At 41.0% G+C, this 20905-nt stretch overlaps 1 protein-coding gene across 2 annotated transcripts in view; it reads left to right on the forward strand.

Moving 5' to 3' along the window:
- CNST (consortin, connexin sorting protein) overlaps window positions 1–20137 on the forward strand; it is a 92922-nt gene extending 72785 nt beyond the window's left edge. For both annotated transcript variants that reach the window (XM_051820807.2, XM_070055629.1), the window contains 3 exons: window positions 1682–2493; window positions 12953–13085; window positions 17502–20137. In XM_051820807.2, the coding sequence (XP_051676767.2) occupies window positions 1682–2493; window positions 12953–13085; window positions 17502–17707 (1151 nt within the window). In that variant the 3' untranslated portion in view covers window positions 17708–20137. The remainder of the gene's footprint in view (window positions 1–1681; window positions 2494–12952; window positions 13086–17501) is intronic.
- The last annotated feature ends 768 nt before the right edge of the window (window positions 20138–20905 follow it).

Raw genomic sequence — 20905 nt, forward strand, 5'->3', positions numbered from 1 at the left:
ATCTTAAGCACTATGTCAAATACTTGACCTTGAAGACAGCTTTTTTTTTTTTTTTTAAAGATTTATTTATTGGGGCTGGCACTGTGGTACAGCGGGTTAAAGCCCTGGCCTGAAGCGCCGGCATCCCATATGGGCGCTGGTTCTAGTCCCCACTGCTCCTCTCCCGATCCAGCTCTCTGCCATGGCCTGGGAAAGTAGTAGAAGATGGCTCAAGTCCTTGGGCCACTGCACCCATGTGGGAGACCCAGAGGAAGCTCCTGGCTCCTGGCTTTGGATCTGCACAGCCCCAGCCATTGTGGCCAATTGGAGAGTGAACCATTGGATGGAGGACCTCTCTCTGCCTCTGCCTCTCTGTAACTCTGCTTTTCAAATAAATAAATCTTTTTTTAAAAAAATTATTTTATTTATTTGAAAGACAGAGTTACAGAGAGAGGTAGTAACAGAGAGAGAGGTCTTCCATCCGCTGGTTCACTCCCCAGATGGCCTCAACAGCCAGAACTGTGCAGATCCAAAGGCAGGAGCCAGGAGCTTCTTCTGGGTCTCCCACATGGGTGCAGGGGCCCAAGGACTTGGACCATCCTCCACTGCCTTCCCAGGCCATAGCAGAGAGCTGGATTGGAAATGGAGCAGCTGGGACTTGAACCAGTGCCCATATGGGATGCCAGCATTGCAGGTGGTGGCTTCACCTCTAAGTCACAGACTGGCCCTGAAGACAGCTTTTAAGGAATACCTTTTCTTTGGTATGAAATGGGCCTTAATTGTCAGTAGGTAATTATTAAAGTACTAGTAAATGAACAACCAAATGGAACATTTTAATATTTTATCTTCACCTTTGTTCATAATCTGTATAAATTGAACAGTATATGACTATACAAAAAGTTAAAGCTTCTAAGATCATTAGAATACTAAAGCACTGATAAACTGAGGGTGAGAAAGCTTCTCTGTTATCTACCTATCTGTGTAATTCTCATTCATTATTCATACAAAGGTTTTTAGCAGTTTAGTTTTAAAGTTAAAGAAGAAATATTTTAAGTTGATTTTCTTTAAGGAAGAAACTGAAAGAGATGTCAAAATTCAAACCTGCTTCTACCTCTTGCCAAAATATATATCTCTACCCTTTGCTGCCTTTTTTTAAGAAGATACAGATATTTATAAACACACTTATTACGGATTCAAATCATAAATATAAACAGAATAGACTCTCTTTCCTTTAGTCTTAGTAGATCAGATCAGTATTACTTATATTTTAAGTTATAAATTTATTACTAAGGATTATCATGTAAAATATTTTCTTAATATGCCATGTCTTAAGTACATTGAAAATAATTTTCTAACTTCATTGAAATGTAAAAGGCCAATAGACATATTCATTTAAACATAATAGACTAAAAATATTCTTAAATTGTTAAATTGCTGAAAAATACTGTATCAGTTAAAGACTAATTTGTTTTATTTATGTTAACATGTTTTTGAGTAAACAATTTTATGTGTAAAGGAGTATTTACCAAATATTTTGGGTATTTCCTCTACTTAAGGTCAGTTCTGTGCCACAGATGGAATTACCTTTTGAGAGGGTTAGAATATCATTATGCTACTCATATCATTCACATGTCCTTTGTTTTCCCTGTGATACAAAGTATTGTGCTGAATTTTAAAGCAACTTGTTTTTCTTCACCTTTAGAGAGTGAACCGAGTACCAACCGAGAAAGCCAACAGCAAGATCCCCGGGAGAGCAGTCCCTGCTGTGATCCCATGGACGAGCAGGCAGTCGCTGCAGCAAAGGGCCACACGGAGGAGCCGCTCCTCAGCACGGAGGCCACGCTGGAGCTCCACGCCCAGTCCTCGGAGACAGCCAGAAGCAGGTCTGGGCCAGGCTCCGCCGAGAATGCTTGTGCGGATGATAGCTGCTTGCAGCTGGCTCAGCCAGAGGACTGCCCAGATGTGGCCACAACAGGGGGCGTTGCTGAAGACCCTGAGGCTGTACCTCCCAGCCAGGAAGCCACAGAGCCTGAGCTGATTTCAGAGGACAGATATTCACAGACTCGGAGAAAAGAACTCCATTTACCACTTCGGGATGCTTCTGAGGCGTTGCCCACAGGCCAACTTGAGAACAATGAATTAAATGAGCGACAGCAACCTGATCCCTCAGACAGTGATGGGAAGTGGCTGCGTGGTCAGACTGACTCAGAGGGCTCTGGGAATGCACTTTGTGAAAAGAATGGAATATCTGACCTAAGTGCACGGCTGCCTGAGGTGTTTATGGCCCCAGAGGAAAAGGGAGATGAGGAAGACCAAGTCAATAAAGAAACTGAAGACTATTTGAACAGCCTTCTGGAAGGGTGCTTAAAAGACTCTGAAGAAGATTCCCTTTCATATGAAGACAACCCAGACCTTTCTCCTGAGGAAGGGTCCTACAGCCTCCAGGAGAATCTGCCTTCCGATGACAGCTGTCTTTCTCTGGATGATCTTGCCAAAAGGATACAAATTGCAGAGGTAAATTAAAGACGAAGCATAATTAAACGTAAAATGAAATATTGCTTTATTTTTATAAGATGTCCCTAGTCTCAAATATGAGTGAGAATTTTAGTTAACATGACCTGTAATCTTTATATTTTCATTTATTTATATGTATTGAAATAAGTAACTCTTAATTGTTATGTTTATACTTGTTATGATGTTGCATGCCTACAGATACAATAAGCTGTATTATGAATAACCATTTTTAATAATCCTATGACTTTTACTTAGCATTATCAGAAATTATGATCAAGAGTAGTCACATTCTAATAAGGAAATCTCATTTTTCTTCTCATACATCTAGGAGACGAAATACCTAATATGTGCCCCCTGTTTCTTCCTCTGGTTGATGTATCTTTGAAATTCTCTAACAGAATAAACATCTTAAATAGAGTGAGATGAGGGAACACTAGATCCATCTTTAAGATATTAAGTTGCAAAACCCGAAACAAGGTCCCAGAAAGATGGCCATTCTCCTTTGTTTGATAATATCGTAAAATAATTCGGCAAAAGAAAACATAAAAACCAAATCAAAACTGCAGCCCCCTCACCAAGGTGGCCTGACATAGTGGGAAATACAGGAACAGTGAAAGACTTCAGTTCCAGTCCTGACCCTATCATTTGGTTATCAGCCCTGTGCAGCTACTTTTTACCTCCCTAAAGCTGTTTTCTTTGAAAATGTTTCTTTACCTAAATTAGTTTTTCAGGTTAGCTTTTAAGTCCCACTTGTACCCATCATATTCTAACCCAGCATTATCATTGAACGAAATAATTTAAGAGACAAAATGGAAGAATAGCAGAGCAAAAGTATACAACAAAATAAATCTGAAAATAGAACCCAGTGAAAAGTTGCTGAAATAATTATAACTGTCATATCACTAGCTCCCTTCATTGCCATTTATAGTCAGTTCTCCATAGACTATGATTTATTCTCGTTTATTTTCTACCAGACCACCTGTTTGCCATGCACAGCTAATTCTCCACAAACTGTGATTTTGCTTCTTAATAAAATTTAATATTGCTTAAAGACTATAGAGTTTCTATCTGAGGTGATGAAAACGTTTGGAAATACTTGTAGATAGTGATGATTGTTGCACAACATGTGTAATGTTAATGCTACAAAACTGTACTCTTAAAAAATGGTTAAAGTGGCAATTTTATGCTGCATATTTTGTAGCAAATTAAACTAGTTTAAAAAATAGAGCTAACAGTAAAGCACTTGGCCCGGAAGTATTCATTCTGTTACTTATTTTAACCAGATGTCTACTACAGTGAGTTGCAAACTGTTGAATTAATGTGTGCTACAACTAAATGGAATATTCCTTCCTTAACCTCAGTGTCGGTTTTCCTACCAGATAACAGTTACCAGTGGTTATATGTTATTTGAAGTTGCCTTTCTGTGAAATTAATATGTATTGTCCCTTTCCCTGAAATTTTATTGGTCTACTAAATTAGGCTGGCTTAAAACCCCAAAAGCTACATATGATTAGCAAAACTTGTTTACCTCCCTATGAAGATGCTAAATGCTTTTACTTTCTGAATATTTACTTTCTTCTCTATTCTGAGACATATTTTAATAAAGTGCCTAACTCTGTCAGGAAAAGTTTTGAAAGCTTCAGAACTAAAAATAAGCTTGTTTATAAGTACAAATTCATACTTTTTAAAAATAGCTTATAAATGTTATTTTCTGATTTCAGTGTAAACATGTAACTTCTTAATCCGCTTTGTACTGTGTGCTTTCTGTGAAACCGTAAGAATCTCCCCTGTGTGGGGCGCTGAGGGCGCGCTGAGGATCATAGGAAGTTGTGGCCCTGTTGGAGGCTCTCGGCTGTCACACCAGGCTGTTTTCACTGGAACTGTTTTTGAAACATTTTTCATGCTTCCTGCTTCCCTCCTTCTGTAGGCAGGGACCATAGCACATAATTTCTTAATAACTAAATAATGTCTAAGAGTAGCATTTTGCATTTCCTCTGGAACCACTGAGGCTGTAAGCCTGCCAGGCTGCCGGTTGTTCTGCCCTCACAGCTGCCTGTCCTCCCATCCGTGACAGCCCCTCCCTGTCCCTGCTGTTACAGCTCTTTCCACCACTGTGAGTAGTACACCTGAGGATGTGCTTTCCTTGCCAGCATTCTCCCTTTTTTCTTGTCTCTCTGCTTGTATTCTCCTGCCCTTTCTGCATTGCTCAGCTTTGGCTGCAGTGGATCTTGGTTTTGAGAACCACTGCCAGTCCATTCAAGCACTTGTTGTGTTGTGCTGTGTTAAACAATTGGATTTGTTACATAAATTGAAATAATTTTCACAAAAATCTCATAGAGCACTAAAAATACCTGTGCTGTTTTTAATATAGAGACGTGTATAAATGAAGATTCTCTTAGTCTGGGAAGTTTTTTCAAACTCAGGAATAATTTTTGCAAAATGATAGCTTAATACCTGAAGCACTGCTGTTCTTATGTAAAAAAGATCCTAACACATTATCATCAGAAGTACAGACTCTGCTCTTTCAAAAAAGCGTCAGAAACATTTTTCCTCATTTCATCAGCTTTTAAGAAAAAGTAGTCAGTGGCACAGTATCAGACAGCAGGTTAGGAAGATTCACTCGTTTATTTCCTCATTTGCTGGTTTCTGTGTGAGTGCCATGTTACAGAACCAATGATTAAGAATGCAGGCGCTGGTGCTCTGTGGACACGGCCTGAAATCTCACAGCTGCCTGACTGCATGCGTTGGCCTTTCCCTGAATTTGAGTATCCCAGTTTCTGAAAAAATACGAAATTGTACAGCAGTACAGTGCCCATATACCCATACTATACTGACATGATTATTGTCAGAACCGAGAACCTGGGTTCTTTTGATTTGTTTGATTTTGGAATCTGTAGGAGTCACATTTTCTTCTCTTTAAACTTTTTTTTTTTTTTTTTTTTTTTTTTTGACAGACAGAGTTAGACAGTGAGAGAAAGAAATACAGAAAGGTCTTCCTTTTTTTTCCGTTGGTTCACCCCGCAAATGGCCGCTACAGCCAGCACCCTGTGGCCAGCGCGCTGCGCCAATTCGAAGCCAGGAACCAGGTGCTTCCTCCTGGTCTCCCATGTGGGTGCAAGGCCCAAGCACTTGGGCCATCCTCCACTGCACTCCCGGGGCCACAGCAGAGAGCCAGCAGAGAACTAGACTGAAAAGAGGAGCAACCAAGACAGAATCCGGCGCCCCAATCTGGACTAGAACCCTGGGTGGTGGCGCTGCAGGCGAAGGATTAGCCAAGTGAGCCATGGTGCCGGCCTCTTTAAACTCAAGTGTTTCATCCTGTAGCCTAGGACTTAGAGGGAATGCCTAGCATCCAAACTTGAGAGAAGAAATGTGCTATTCTGAATGACCCAATGACCCAGTCCCATGCTGCTAGATAGTAGACTGTTCACATGTGGGGGTGAGTGGATTGTTTCATTTTCCAAGTAGCACTCAAATTGAATATTGGGAATGTTTTGCAAAGATTAATCTGTCTTTTTAAACAAACAAACCTATATATTTAATTATTTGAGAGGCAGAGAGGGACAGAAATATAGAGAACAAGAAAGAGCTCCCATCACTGCCTTTAGAAAATCTCTCTCTGCCCCACCCTGCCTCTGCCTTTCAGAAAAAAATGAAACTAAATAAATAATAACTTTAAAAAGAAAAGAAAACTGAGGAGTCAGCATTGAATCTAGACCAAGTCCCTGCTCTTATGAAGCTTACTTTCTTTTTGTTATTTTATTTATTTATTTATTTTTAAATTTTATTTATTTGAAAGGCAGGGTTTCAGAGAGGGAGAGACAGAATCTTCCATCTGCTGGTTCACTGCCCAAATATCCACAATGGCCAGAGCTGGACCAGTCTGAAGCCAGGAGCCAGGAGCTTCTTCTACGTCTCCCACGTGGGTCCAGGGGCCCAGGCAGCCCCCCACTGCTTTCCCTAGCACGTTGGGGAGCTGAATCAGAAGTGGATCAGAAGTGGAGACTACAGCTGAATCCCATATGTGATACCAGTGTTGCAGGCAGTGGCTTTACCCACTACACAACATGCTGGCCCCATGAAGCTTACTTTCTAGAGGGACAGACACATAATAGTGAGGTCACATAAAAATGACTGATATCATGTAAATTATTGCTACAGGCCATGAAGTAATTCCAGCAGGATGAGAAAATCTAAAGTAACTGAAATGACAGCTCTTTAAACAATTTATTGGGGGCTGTTTAGTACTTATTAATCATCCCTTTAAGCTAGCAAAACAGATTACATTATAAAACTTCTATTTTTTTTTTAAACAGGTAGAGTTAGACAGAGAGAGAGAGAGAGAGAAAGAGAGAGAGAGAGAGAGAGAGAGAAAGGTCTTCCTTTCATTGGTTCACCCCCCAAATGGCTGCTATGGCCAGCGCGCTGCGCCCATCCGAAGCCAGGAGCCAGGTGCTTCCTCCTGGTCTCCCATGTGGGTGCAGGGCCCAAGCACTTGGGCCATCCTCCACTGCCTTCCCGGGCCACAGCAGAGAGCTAGACTGGAAGAAGAGCAACCAGGACAGAACCGGTGCCCCAACCAGGACTAGAATCCAGGGTGCTGGCGCCACAGGTGGAGGATTAGCCAAGTGAGTCGCGGCACCGGCCTCTATTTTATGTTTTTTAAAACCTTTTTTTGTGACAGGCATTGTCACATAGCAGGTGAAGCTACTGTTTGCAGTGCCCACTTCCCATATCAGAGTGCCTGGGGTCAGGTCCCAGCTCACTTCTGGTCAAGCTTCCTGCTAATGCATACCAGTAGGCAGCAGGTGATAACAGGTTGTTGCAGGCATTTGAAGAATAAACCATCAAGTGGAAGATTCTCTCTCTCTCTCTCTCTCTCTCTCTCTCTCTGCCACTTACTCTGCCTTTCAAATAAACTTTTAAAAAAAGTTTTCCTTTTAAATTAGTATTTTAAAAATTCAGCATCAATGTACCTCATCATAATTTGCTTTTTCCTATTTTGCACTCTCCACCTTGCAGTGTTCTAAGATGCAATAGTGGGGGATCTGCATAACTACCGTGCTCTTTCTGGAAGATGATTTTCCGTCACAAAGCTGGTGGCTTTGGTCTAGTTATGACTTGTTCTTTCAGTTTGTTACAGTCATACCCATTAATCTCCTTCCACAAAATTTTTTGGCCTAACCACTTCTTCCCCCATGCCTCTAGTTTGACAAATTTAGTCATCAGTCTGTCTCTTGTGTATGTTAAGGATTTCTGCTAGAGGTTTAAACTACTTTGGAAAGATAAAAGTTAAAAAAGTTAGCCTTATTTGAAAGTTCTGTTCATCAAACTTTTAATTGTAACGTATAGTCTGTGACACAAAGCAAAACTTAATAGTCTTAGGAAATAAGGTCATTTCACATCAAAGTAATGATAAGAGAATTAATCTGGAGTTTGTATTCAAACTCTGCCAGTTCCTGGCTCTGCAGGCTAAAATAAGTCACTTGAGCTCTCTGTACTTGGCTTTTTCCTCTGTAAAATTATGCTCAGAATGCTTGTAAAAGAGAATTGTGAAGATGAAATGTGACATATCATGTAAATGCCTTTACATAAAGTATACCTGGTCGCTAAATTACAGTTCTTATTATGGAACCCAAACCTCAATGAGCAGGCAGGGAACATCACTTGTTTACTCCATGAGGAATAGTAGTGACAAGTTTGACATATGCTTTCACAATGACATTGGTGGTGTTTAAGGTATTTATTATATACTAATGTGATTTATGAATGTTAATTCTTAGGTAGTTTGAAACCAAGTTTGTATTCTCATTCAGATATATCCAACCTTGAGATTGTAGATTGATGAAAGCCTGTATCACTGACAGAAAATTATTTGGTATCTACTTTCTGCTTTTACTTTTTTTTTTTTAATTTATTTTATTTTATTTGAAAGTCAGAGTTACACAGAGAGAGGAGAGGCAGAGAGAGATCTTCCATCCAATGGTTCACTCCCCAATTTGGCCACAATGGTCAGAGCTGCGCCTACCCGAAGCCAGGAGCCAGGAGCTTCTTCTGGGTCTCCCACACAGGTGCAGGGGCCCAAGGACTTGGGCTGTCTTCTACTGCCTTTCCAGGCCATAGCAAAGAGCTGGATCAGAAGTGAAGCAGCCGGGACTAGAACCGGCGCCCATATGGGATGCTGGTGCTTCAGGCCAGGGCGTTAATCCGCTGCCCACAGTGCGGGCCCTCCTTTTGCTTGTTAAGGAGGTAGTTCTGAATGTTTTTGTCATCACATTAGGATATATAATTCCTGTAGAGCTGCAAAATAATTTTGTTTTTATTACTGTATCATTCTGAAAATACTGTTTAAAATGGTCATTGATGTTGGAGGGGAATGTGGGAAGATGTATTTATGTGCAAATATAGAGGACTAGGACAGATTTTTTTTTTTAATTCTACGTTTATTCATAGAGAAGCACCAGTAGCAATTACATTAATTATAGTTTTCACACATTCTTTTTGTTCTCAGTGGGAGGGTTTGCTGTATTTTGTTTGGGTAGGGAAGGAATTTGGTAATTGAAATGGGAAACTAAATTTACATTTTGTAGCTGTACTTTGGGTATTTTAAAAGTACTTCACCTTTTTCAGCGCGGTGCGCCGGCCGCAGCACGCCGGCCGCAGCGGCCATTGGAGGGTGAACCAACGGCAAAAGGAAGACCTTTCTCTCTGTCTCTCTCTCTCACTGTCCACTCTGCCTGTCAAAAAAAAAAAGAAAAAGAAAAAAAAAAGTACTTCACCTTTTAAAACTGACATTACGATTTTACAAAAAACATGAAGATGTTTTTTCCAATAGTTTGGAGGGGGTACATTACTATGTGCCATTAATAAACTGCCCACATTATCTAGAAATGCTTGGCAGTCTTTGAGTGAGACCACGAACCAAGACCAAGACCTTGTTTTGGCTTAGTTGCCCTTCAACTATGAAATGAAGGCAAACTCAATCAAAGTCGCTTCTTCTTTTTTTTTTTTTTTTTTTAGATTTTATTTATTTATTTGAAAGGCGGAGTTACAGAGAGAAAGAAAGGGAGATCTTCCATCTGCTGGTTTACTCCCCAAATAGCCTCAGTGGCCGGGGCTGGGCCAGGCTGAAGCCAGAAGTCATGAGCTTCTTCCAGTTCTCCCACATGGATACAGGGGCCCAAGCACTTGGGCCATCCTCTGCTGCTTTCCCAGGCCTTTAGCAGGGAGCTGAATCAGAAGTGGAACAGCTGGGACACTAACCAGTGCCCGTATGAGATGCTGGTAGGGCAGGCAGCAGCTTTACCTGCTACTCCACAGTGCTGGCCCCTCAAAGTCACTTCTTCTTCTTCTTCTTCTTCTTTTTTTTTTTTTTTTTTTTTTTTTTTTTGACAGGCAGAGTGGACAGTGAGAGAGAGAGACAGAGAGAAAGGTCTTCCTTTGCCGTTGGTTCACCCTCCAATGGCCGCCGCGGCCAGCATGCTACAGCCAGTGCACTGCGCTGATCCGATGGCAGGAGCCAGGTGCTTCTCCTGATCTCCCATGGGGTGCAGGGCCCAAGGACTTGGGCCATCCTCCACTGCACTCCCTGGCCACAGCAGAGAGCTGGCCTGGAAGAGGGGCAACCGGGACAGAATCTGGCGCCCCGACCGGGAATAGAACCCAGTGTGCCGGCGCCGCAAGGCGGAGGATTAGCCTAGTGAGCCGCGGCGCCGGCTCAAAGTCACTTCTTAAGATCGTTGTGTTTGTCCTGTAATGATAAGTGAGAATTCTATGTTAGGAGGAGATTCCAGACCTCTGCCCCAAACCCTTTTAAAAATCAGAAAGAACAGATTCTATCAACTACACCCACCTGTCTTCTCAGAATTTCCACCTTGGCCTGCATCTCCTATGTCTAGTCTTGGTCACACCCTTCCTTGATCTGTAGGCCATAGGACCAGAAGGCAGTTACAACAGAAAAAACTAGAGAAGATCCCTGAACAAGAAAGGAAAAGTGCACACTCCTTCTCTTCAGACCTGGGACAAGCCCAGGTAAAACAAAAGGTTTTCAATGGTGAAGAAGGGTGTGTACGGACAGGAATCAAGGGTCTGAGGAGGGGTGGCCCATCTCACTCAATGTAGTTTCTCAGACTCTGCTTCTTCTCTTTTTGAAAATGTTGCCAAAGTTCATTACCACTCACAGTGACTAAGGTGGAGCCACTTGATAAGGCTGACTTCCAGAATCAACCGCTCTGGATTAAACTGAGCAGACACTAGGACTGCTGCACGAAGTCCAGCTCTGAGTCTGAGTGGAACACTCTGTGCCTTTCCTTATGACTTCAGGAGCATCTCTCAGCCTGCCAACATCCATTTATTCATATTTGCAAAGCCTTTTTATTTATGGTTTGTATCTGCTTCAGAGTTCACATCACCAAGATACACAATGAACTGTAATGCCAGTCTGAGGCTCCAACTTGGAACTGTTCTCCATAGGATTGTTTTTCTAGGTGAAAACAACCTATTGGAAATCCCCTGGTGGATGGATTCAGTGCTGGTAAATATATGATTTTTTGTGTGGAGAAAATAGTGAAGGGATTTTGGAGCCCAAAAAGGCTGTCAGTGACATGTCTTTAGTAGTAATGTATTCACTAAAATTAGCATCCCTTTTCCGTCTCTTGCTCTTCAGATGCTGTTGCCCTCTCAAGAAAAATTGGAGAGATTATTCCTCTGCCTATTTGTACTTACCATTTTGACTAAAGTACTTTTGTTTTCTCAGAACAAGGACAATCAATATATATATATAATATTTACTATAAAAAGAATAAATTACTGTCTTATTGATTTTTTTGATATAATGGTTTCTGTAGACTCATGTTCACAAAAGCCCAGTAGAAGATTGTCTTTGGCTATTTGGCCCTAAAAGCCCAGAGTCATAAAAAGCACTAATAGCATCTCTCTCATATTTATGCATAACACATTATCAGATTTCTGGCTGGAACTAGAAATCACATGAAAGATTTTCTGGGGCCAGCGCTGTGGCACAGTGGGTTAAGCTGCCGCCTGTGACGCCAGCATCCCATATGGTGCCGGTTTGATTCCCAGCTGCTCCATTTCCTATCCAGCTCCCTGCTCATGGGCCTGACAAAGCAGCGGAAAATGGTCCAAGTGATTGGTCCCCTGCATCCTTGTGGGAAACCCAGAAGAAGCTCCTGGTTCCTGGCTTTGGTCTGGCCCAGATCCAGCCACTGTGGCCATTTAGGGAGTGAACCAGTAAATGGAAGATCAGTTGATCTCTTTGTCTCTCTCTCTCTCCTCTGTAAATACAATAAATAAAAATCTTTAAAAAAAATCAAATTGCAAACTTAAAAAAAACATTTTCTGCTATTGATCAGGTAAATGAAATTACAGGCAGTCCCCAGCTTACAGTGATCTGATGCCAGCAAGTCACTGACATCCACAGTGTTAGGCCCACAATGCCCACCTGTGTCATCACCTGCAGCCTGTAGCAAGTAGCAACTTACAAGTTGATTTCTGTGACTACGCCTCCTGCTTGCCAGCTAAGCTCTTCTAACTGATCCTCTCCTCTTCTCTCTGCACCTTGGAGCCTAAATGGCAAGGGCTTTGGGTTTTTTTGGTTTTTATTTATTTATTTTTTTATTTTTTGGTAAATAAGGAGTAGGGCATAGACAAAAAAAAAATATGGCCCAAGTGAAAACTATAAGACAACAGAAAGGGGTAGCAGTGGGGGGCTGAAGAGGTGCTACACAACAAACTTTTTCTGTGAAGGGTCCAATTGCCAATATTTTAAGCTTTATGGTTTGTTTACTGAGTTCTGCCATTATAACCCCAAAGCTGCCATACATAGTATGTAGAGGAATGGGCCCTGCTGTGTTCAATTAAATTTTATTTACAAAAATGAGCATCAGCCTGCTGGCCGTAGTTTGCCAACCTCTGCATATTACAAAGCAAGGTGTCCCTCATGACCTGGCTTTGAGAGAAATTCTGAAAGGGAAGTCAGGAAATATTTTGAGCAGTAGAACATATGTTCATTTCTGTAAAATTGCTGATGAATGAAAAAAAAAAAGAAGCAACAGTGGTGGATTATAAACCCTCATTATAAAGCAAGACCCCATGCCACTGATTAATAAATAACATGGAAGTTACGCTACGAAGGAAGGTGGTTAAAGGAGGTTTCCTGATTCCCAGTCTACTGCATACCATTCAGGCTATCTAGCCCCAAAGTCAGTTCGGGGTTAAGAAAAGAAGTCAGGAATTTATACCTGTGTGTTTTCAGTCCTCTGCATAGAAGTGAAAGTTTTCTTCTGTCAGATTTTGTTGAGTATGATTTTCATTCTGTAGGAATCGAATACGCCTATAATAAAATTTCAAATATCTGTTGACTTAGCCTTTTTACAGTGATACATGAAATAGTGGTGTGTCCCACTTTACCATAACACGTGGTTCTTGTGGTCTCTTCTAGGTTGTCCCCACTGAAGGCCTGGTCTCTATATTAAAGAAGAGGAATGATTCTGTAGGGGATCCTTCTGCCCAGATGCAGAAGTCATCCAAGCGAAGAGTGAGATTTCAAGAAATAGACGATAACTTGGATCAAGGTAAACCGCTCAGCACTATGTCCAGCACAGCCAGTGGTCAGTGTTTGCTGCGAGAATGAATTCGTGAGTGATAGGATGTTTGCTAATAGGGTTTGTGGCAGAATATGTAAACCTTAGCCTCTTCACCTTCTAAGAGAGCAACATACACAAACTATTATCTCCAGTTCTCTCTAAGCAATTAGTTTGCTCAAATAAGTGAGCAAGTTGCAAAATCAACTCATGGCCTCTAGTGTTGAGAGGACTTTTTTTTTAAATGAGGCTGCTATTTTTGTCTTCTTTTCAATGGCCAATTACCATTTCTCTTTTATTGTGGAAAGCAGTTATGACTTGTAAGTGTGTTTCCTCTGCTGATTTTTTTTCTTGGGGCTGTCAGGAACAGCAACCTAACCCTGTCGCTGCTGTTTGACTTTCCCCTCCCGGGCCTGTACTAAAGGTGGTTGCTGTGGCAAACAGTGCTGCCCTTTGTGGTTGCAAATAGGCTGACCTAAGGCCTAAGTAAATAAGGAAAAGTGGAAATACAACCAGGTTCCTCACAGTATGCTTATCGGGTTTGGAAACAGCTACATGGTTAAATAACAGTGGACACCTTTAACTATGCTTCCAAAGTGTGACAAAAGAAATAGCAGTGGAGGTTTCTGAGTGTTTACAGTTTTAAAACTGAGAGGGGTTTTGGAAGTTGTCTGTTTCTGACCCCTCATTCTGCCTCTGCACCTTGCCTACACCTGTCACAATCTTACTCAGATAAAGTGTTCAGGGGTTTGTCCTGATTCGCACCAGTCACTGCTCAGTAGGAGGAACTCTGCATTTGGAACTTAGAGTCCCTTTTTCACTCCTTAGTCTTCTTGCTTTGGCTCAAACCAGTTAACCTGTGAGAGACTCAGTTTTGTCACCCTGAAAGAGTGACATCTGTTGTCTGCCCCCGTAGGGGCTGAAAAACAGGTCAGACTGTGTGTACAGATTGGTTTTGAGAATTATAGAACTTTATGCAAATGATTGGTGATTGCAGTGTTTTATCCCTAAACTCTGGCTCGCATGGTATTTTCATTAACCTCAAGGTTAATGAAAGAAGGTTTTTGTCAAAACCTTCCGAAAAGGGCCAGTTTTGCCTGACAAATATTATTATTATTATTATAACTTTTTTTTTGGCTGATTAAATACCAGGTAATAGTGACATAATTGTGTGCAAAACAGATACTCTTCTATCTTCAAGGAGTTCTCTGACTTCCTGGGGAAGAAAGTAATAAAAAACCACATAAATATATATTTATCAAATGGTTGAAAAAACATATTTTTCTCCTGTTCCCAGTGTACCTTTAGGAATATACAGTATTGGTAGTGGGGGAATATTACATTTTTTTGAAAAAGATTTATTTATTTGAGAGGCAGAGTTACAGAGAGAGAGGGACAGAGAGAGGTCTTCCATCTGCTGGTTCACTCCCTAAATGGCCAAAACAAGAACTGGACTGGGCAGAATCCAAGAGCTAGGAGCTTCCTCAGGGTCTCCCATGTGGGTGCAGGGGCCTAAGCTCTGAGGCCATCCTTCACTGCTCTCCCAGGAGCATTAGTAAGGAGCTGAATCAAAAGTGGAGCAGCTGGGACTCGAACCAGTGCCTAAATGGGAAGCCAGCACCACAGGCCATGACAACTTGCTGCACCACAGCATCAGCTATGTAGCTATTAAATTTTTTAAGGCTATGTTATAATAGTAAAATGAAATAGGCCAAATGAATTTTAATAATATGCTTTATTTAACCTAGTATATCAAAAATTATTTCAGTATGAAAAAGTTACTTATAAGATGTTTTACAGAAGATCTTTTTCTTGCTGACACTGCCTTTCAAATAAAATGAAATTAAATAAATCAATAATTAAAGAAACGAAGAGGGAACTGGCATTGTGGCATAGTGTGTTAAGCCATCACTTGCGATGCCAATATGCTATGTCAGAAAGCTTGTTTGAGTCCTGGCTGCTCTGCTTCTGATCTAGCTTCCTGCTGATTTGCCAAGGAAGGCTGCAGGAGATGGCTCATGTACTTGGGTCCCTTCTACCCATGTGGGAGACGAGGAGGGAGTTCCTGGCTCCTGGCTTTCACCTGGCCCACACCTGGTTTTAGCAGCCCCAGTCATCGCAGCCATTTGAGTGAATCAGCAGGTAGAAGATCTCTCTCTTTTTCTCTCTCTCTCTCTCCCCATGCTTTGTCACTCTGCCTTTCAAGTAACTTAAATAAATCTCTCTTCTTTTAATATCCTTTACTTTTTTCTTTGTTTGAAAGGTAGAGTTACAGAGAGAGAGGCAGACGGAGATCTTGTATACACTGGTTCACTCCCCAAATGGCCATAATGGTCAGAGCTGGACCTATCCAGAGCCAGGAGCCTCTTCCAGGTCTTCCATGTGGGTGCTACTTGCCCAGGCACATTAGCAGGGAGCTGGATTGGAAGTGGAGCAGCTGGGACTCAAACTGGTCCCCATATGAGATGCTGGCACAACAGGCGGTGGCTTTACCCACTACACCCCAGTGCCAGCCCCTAAATAAATCTTAAAATAAAAAGACACTGCTTGTGCTCGCATGCCATATCAGAATGCCTGGTTCAAGTCCAGGTTTTTCTTCCAAGCCAGCTTCCTGCTACTGTATTTCCTGAAAGGCAGAGTATTATCGCTCAGCTACTTGAGTCCCTCCTGTATGGGAGACCTATATTGGATTCCTGGCTCCTGTCTTTGGCCTGGTTCAGCCTCTGCTGTCTATCCTGTTTTCTCTTCCTCTCTGCCTTTCAAAAAAAAACATAGAAACAAAAACCCACAAAACACAGCATGAATAATATGATCACATTGATTTCTATAGAAATGCTTTCGTGTGGGCATAAACTATTTAAAATGTGAATCACAGATCAACATGATTATATAATCCTATTTGTACAGTGTATTTGATCTGGAAGGATACACACCAAATTTACCGATGTCTACCTCTGGGGTGGGAGAGGAATATGACTGGGTAGGAGAAAAAAGGGCAGTCTCTTAGACTCTTAGATACTTAAATGTTTAAGTGGGAGAATATATTTATGAATTACAGTGGGTTTTCCAGATCTTTATAAAAATTTGTTTTTTATCAAAAAGTAATATACTAATCAAGAAAAAATTCAGACAATAGTAAAATAAAAGTCCTTCAACCTTCCCAATCCCTTTACCCCAAGTGATGGTTGAAGTTTCTTATTCTCTCAAGAAATATTCTGGGTACCAGGGTAGCTAAGCTGCCACCTGCAGTGCCAGCATCCATATTGGAGTGCCAGTTCAGAGTCCTGGCTGCTCCACTTCTGATACAACTCCCTGCTTATGTGCCTAGGATGGCAGCAGAAAATGCCCCAAGTACTTGGGCCCCTTCAACAATTGTGGGAGACCTGGATGGAGTTCCTGGCTCCTGCCTTTGGCCTGGCCCAACCCCTCCTATTGCAGCCATTTGGGAAGTGGAGGAGCAGGGGGAAGATTTCTCTCTCCCTCTATGTGTCTCCCTCTCCCTTTCTTCCTCTGTGTATGTTTCACTCTCCCCTTCAAATAAATAAATATTTTTTTAAAAAGACATATTCTATATACATGTATTTAATTAATTATATAATTATATAATGTAAATTATAATGTAATTATATATTATAATTATATAATATGTAATTATATAATGCAAATTATATGATCATATAATGTAAATATAATTGATCACATCAATTAACTGATGTTATTGATTAGTTAGACTGTAATTAAACTATTCTATTTCAACAAGAATAACTAAGTTATTCCACACATTTTGTTACAGCAAACTCTACTACAGTGACCACCCTTGTATATGTTATATTGCATATTGTACAAATCTGGGTGGTGATTCCTGAAGGTGGGTTTGCTGAACTAAAAGTTGGATCTGTATGTCCCAGTTGGCCTGAGGCAGTCCTGGTTTACACTGTTGTCCAGTATTGCATTCCAGTAACACTTCCTTTCACTCTCAGAGTTATCCAGTCTGGAGGATAAATTAATTTATTTATTATTTTTTATTTAAAATTTGTTACTTACGTATCTGAGAGACAGAGTTCTCATCTGCCAATTCACTCCCCACATGCTCACAATAGCCCCTAGCCTAGCTGAAGCCAGGAACCAGTCCAGATCTCCCATCTGGGTGGAAGGACCGAATTAAGCCATTACCACTGCCTTCCTGAGTCTGTGTTAGCAGGAAGCTGGAGCCAGAAGCCAGGGCCAGTTATCAAACCCAGGTAGCACAATGTGGGGCATGGGTGTCTTAGCTACTGGGCTAAACACCTACCCCAGGAAAATTTATTTACCTTTCTAATTGATACTGCCAAATCAGTGAGAAGATAGCAGACACTAGGATTTCCATTTTGATGACAATTTAACCTCTGTCTGTTCTCATGTTTGCAGATGAAGTTGGAAGTGGATCCTGTATTTTACTGATCTTGCTGTGCATAGCAACGGTTTTCCTTAGTGTTGGAGGCACTGCATTATACTGCACTTTCGGTGACATGGAGTCACCTGTTTGTACAGACTTTGCAGACAACATGGACTTCTATTACACTAAGTTACTGCAGGGAATGGCAGAACTTAAACACTGGATCTACCTCTCCTAGCAGCATTCAAGAGGGACAAGCATGCTGGCAGTGAGAATGAAAGATGTGAAACTTTCTAAATCTCTTTTATTTCAGGAGTTCTGTAACCTTCCCCCTGTCCCCCCAGTAAGGAGCCAAGGATGTCAGAAACAGTGACTCTAAATGGCCATCCAGATGAACCATGTTACAGTCATCCATATAATGAGGCAGAAATCAGTCTAAGCAGAGTGGGTGGAAGGAAAGATCTCGGGGGAGCTTCCCCAGCTCCTCTTCCCTGCCTCCCAGTGTGGGAGGTACACTGAGCAGAGTTGTGCAGGACAGTCTGTACAACCACACTGTTTTTTTAGCTATCTTGTCAGGCTAATGGTTAAAGGATAATTTGGGTTTACATTTGTTGGTCCATAGACATTGCTTCCAGTCATCATGTAATAAGTTTGTGTACTCAAATTACCTTAAGAATTTCAAGGTCATTTTTTAGTTAACCTTGGGAGCTATGTAATTTAGGATTTTTTTGCATTATTTTCAGATCCTGTTTTCCACTTGTGAAATTGTTGGGTGTGTGTGTGTATGTTTCAGGCAGTTATCATGAGCAAATATCAGACATAGAGTAACAGATTATCTTTATTCTTTTATCTTGACTATGATGTGCAGGCACAAATCTATGAAGAAGGCTTAACCATGGACTAGATGAACTGTAGAAATCTTGGCCCTGAAGTGAGAAACTGTGACAGATATGTGTCAGTTTAACATGATTAAGTAGACAGAAATTAATCACAGGCATGGAGGCAAAATTGAAGAACCCCCTACCCCCACCCCCGGAGTCTCAGGCAGCCGCCTCGTCATGGACTCAGTGCTGAAATGATGAGTGCTGGACTCCGCTCACTGCAGCAGATGCTCATCGGGCACCTGTCACACTCTGAGAGTCCAAGACCCAGATACGAATATAAATAAGATGGAGTTCCTGCTACTGATGCTTTAATTCTGGTCTTACATAAGGAAAACCAGTACTTCAGCAAGTGAAATTAAGTCACCATGTATAAATCAGTATTAGGATATCATACATTCAAGTGCTTGAATGTACAATCATATCACGGGCTTGATTTACTCTGTTGTGGGGTCATTAAGTGAAAATTCAGTCATACTTTAGTAGGCAAATTGTCATTTGTGTTTAAATCTGTCAATTAGGCGGCCTTTCCTTATTGCAGATACACTGGTCCCACGTTTAGGAAGCCTTCCTTGCTTTGACTTTTTATATCCTACACAGCATTTTAAAACAAACATGAATTATAGTTTTTTAGCCAGGTGATTATGATTTCCTGTTTTTCTTTTAGGATCATTTAGAAGAAAAAGGGGGAAATTACTTCCTAGTTATTACTGGCTGGTTCAGTACCTCCTTTTGTGTTTTTGCTTATTTATTTAGGTTGTATGAATTTTAAAGGGCTTTTTATGTAAGTTGAAAGTATGTTGCAGAGCATGGGTTTGCTTATCCCAATGTTAGATATTTAATTACTGTGTTCTTAGTATTTTGATTTTCTCTCATTCAGATTGGTGTGTTTTTAGGCTTGTTTATTTTTAAATGGATGTTTCATTTTCACTTTATATTACTGTTTGATTTGTCTATCATGTCACTATAAACTGTAATATTTTCAAGGGTTATAGATCAAAGCTATTTATTTAGAAGTGTACAAGATACTGAAATTTAGATTCCTTATGCCTAAGGCTGATTTTATTAGAAGATTATTTTAATGTTCTATTATGAATTTTAAGAATTTATATTCAAATTGTATGTAAATTATGTAAAATGTTCAACGGTACTATTTTAAGTGGCTCTGTACAAGCCATCCACAGGGTCTAGTGTAGTCATAGCCAGCATCTTCTGTTTGACCCTCATACTTCCTAGTTACAGAAATTTGGTGATGCTTATCTGCCAATTTTGTGTCAAGATAAGTTTATCTTGTCCCTCCTGTTCACCTCTGTCAGGTCCCTCTCAGAGTCCTATATATGGTTGTTATATTTGCCAATGGGTCACCAGGGCCACTTCTGAAACCCAAGATTTCCTGGGATCCTTCACACCAAAATGAAAAAAGTAAGATAATGCTTTGGTAATCAGTCTCGGAGAAACTGTGATATGTCCTCACCACTTCCCAGGGACGGTGAGGTGAGCACAGGAGCACACTGGTATCTTGACCTAAAATAGGCATGAAGTCTCAACTAGAAAAATTAAGTCAGCTTTTAAAGATGTAACAGTCATTTATCGCATGAGTTGGAGTAATTCCACCTGATGGTGACAGAATTGTTAGCTACACACATGAAAAAATTCATCCAACTTTACTAAAATGTAATTTCTACTGTCATTGGAAAATATCCACAACTCTCTGTAACCAATCTTCCTTAAGAACTGTATTTGAGGGTATCAAATCAAGCTTGTGATTTAAAATTTACACCAACAAATATGTCTCAGAGAGTTTATTTGAAACCCCATGGGTGCTGAGAAAAACTACTTAAAAGTAGCATAATGTCAGAAGCTGCTCTGGCCCTACCAAGAGAGAGACGTCTACTTTGGGAAGTCTAGGAGGTCCCTACATAAAGGCTCCTCTACTGAAATATCTCCCTCATCAGCCTGACATAGTAGCTGAAAATCACTCTGAAAGTTTGTTCTTTTAGACTGAAAAATCGAAATCCTCAGGGAGACTTACTTCGTTGAGCTGTGTATTAGAAGTGGGAAGAATGAGATTTGAAGGTGAGCCTTATTTTGAAAGGACAACTGTGAAGTGTATCTTGCCGGCGTGGTGAGAGGTTGTGGCACGAGAGTGGCAGGGATGGAGAAAAAGAGGGAAGGTAGGAGAAGTGCGAAGGTTCGTTATCTGCTAACTTGTTTTGCTGAAGCTGGCCTTGTGGCACATTCCCCCAATCCAGAGACTGCATTTTTATCTTTTTGTTGGTTTCTTTAGGTTCAGTGAATATTAATTCAGTCTTACGCACTACCTTATGAAGTACCTGTGGCATTCCACGTTAACGCGTCTGCTGCTTAGATCAGTAAACACATATCCCTCAAGGACAGGTCTTACAACTCCCACTTTGGTTACATTTTATCATGTTCCCTCTGTCATCAAGAAGAATAAGAGTGATTCTAGGATTTATGGCACAAATTCTAGTGCAATCTGCAGTTTTAGAAACCTCATAGGGAAATATTTGTTGAGTTTCAAGTACCAGCCCTCT

The sequence above is a fragment of the Oryctolagus cuniculus genome, chromosome 13, assembly GCF_964237555.1.
Source record: "Oryctolagus cuniculus chromosome 13, mOryCun1.1, whole genome shotgun sequence".
Classification (NCBI taxonomy): Eukaryota; Metazoa; Chordata; class Mammalia; order Lagomorpha; family Leporidae; genus Oryctolagus; species Oryctolagus cuniculus.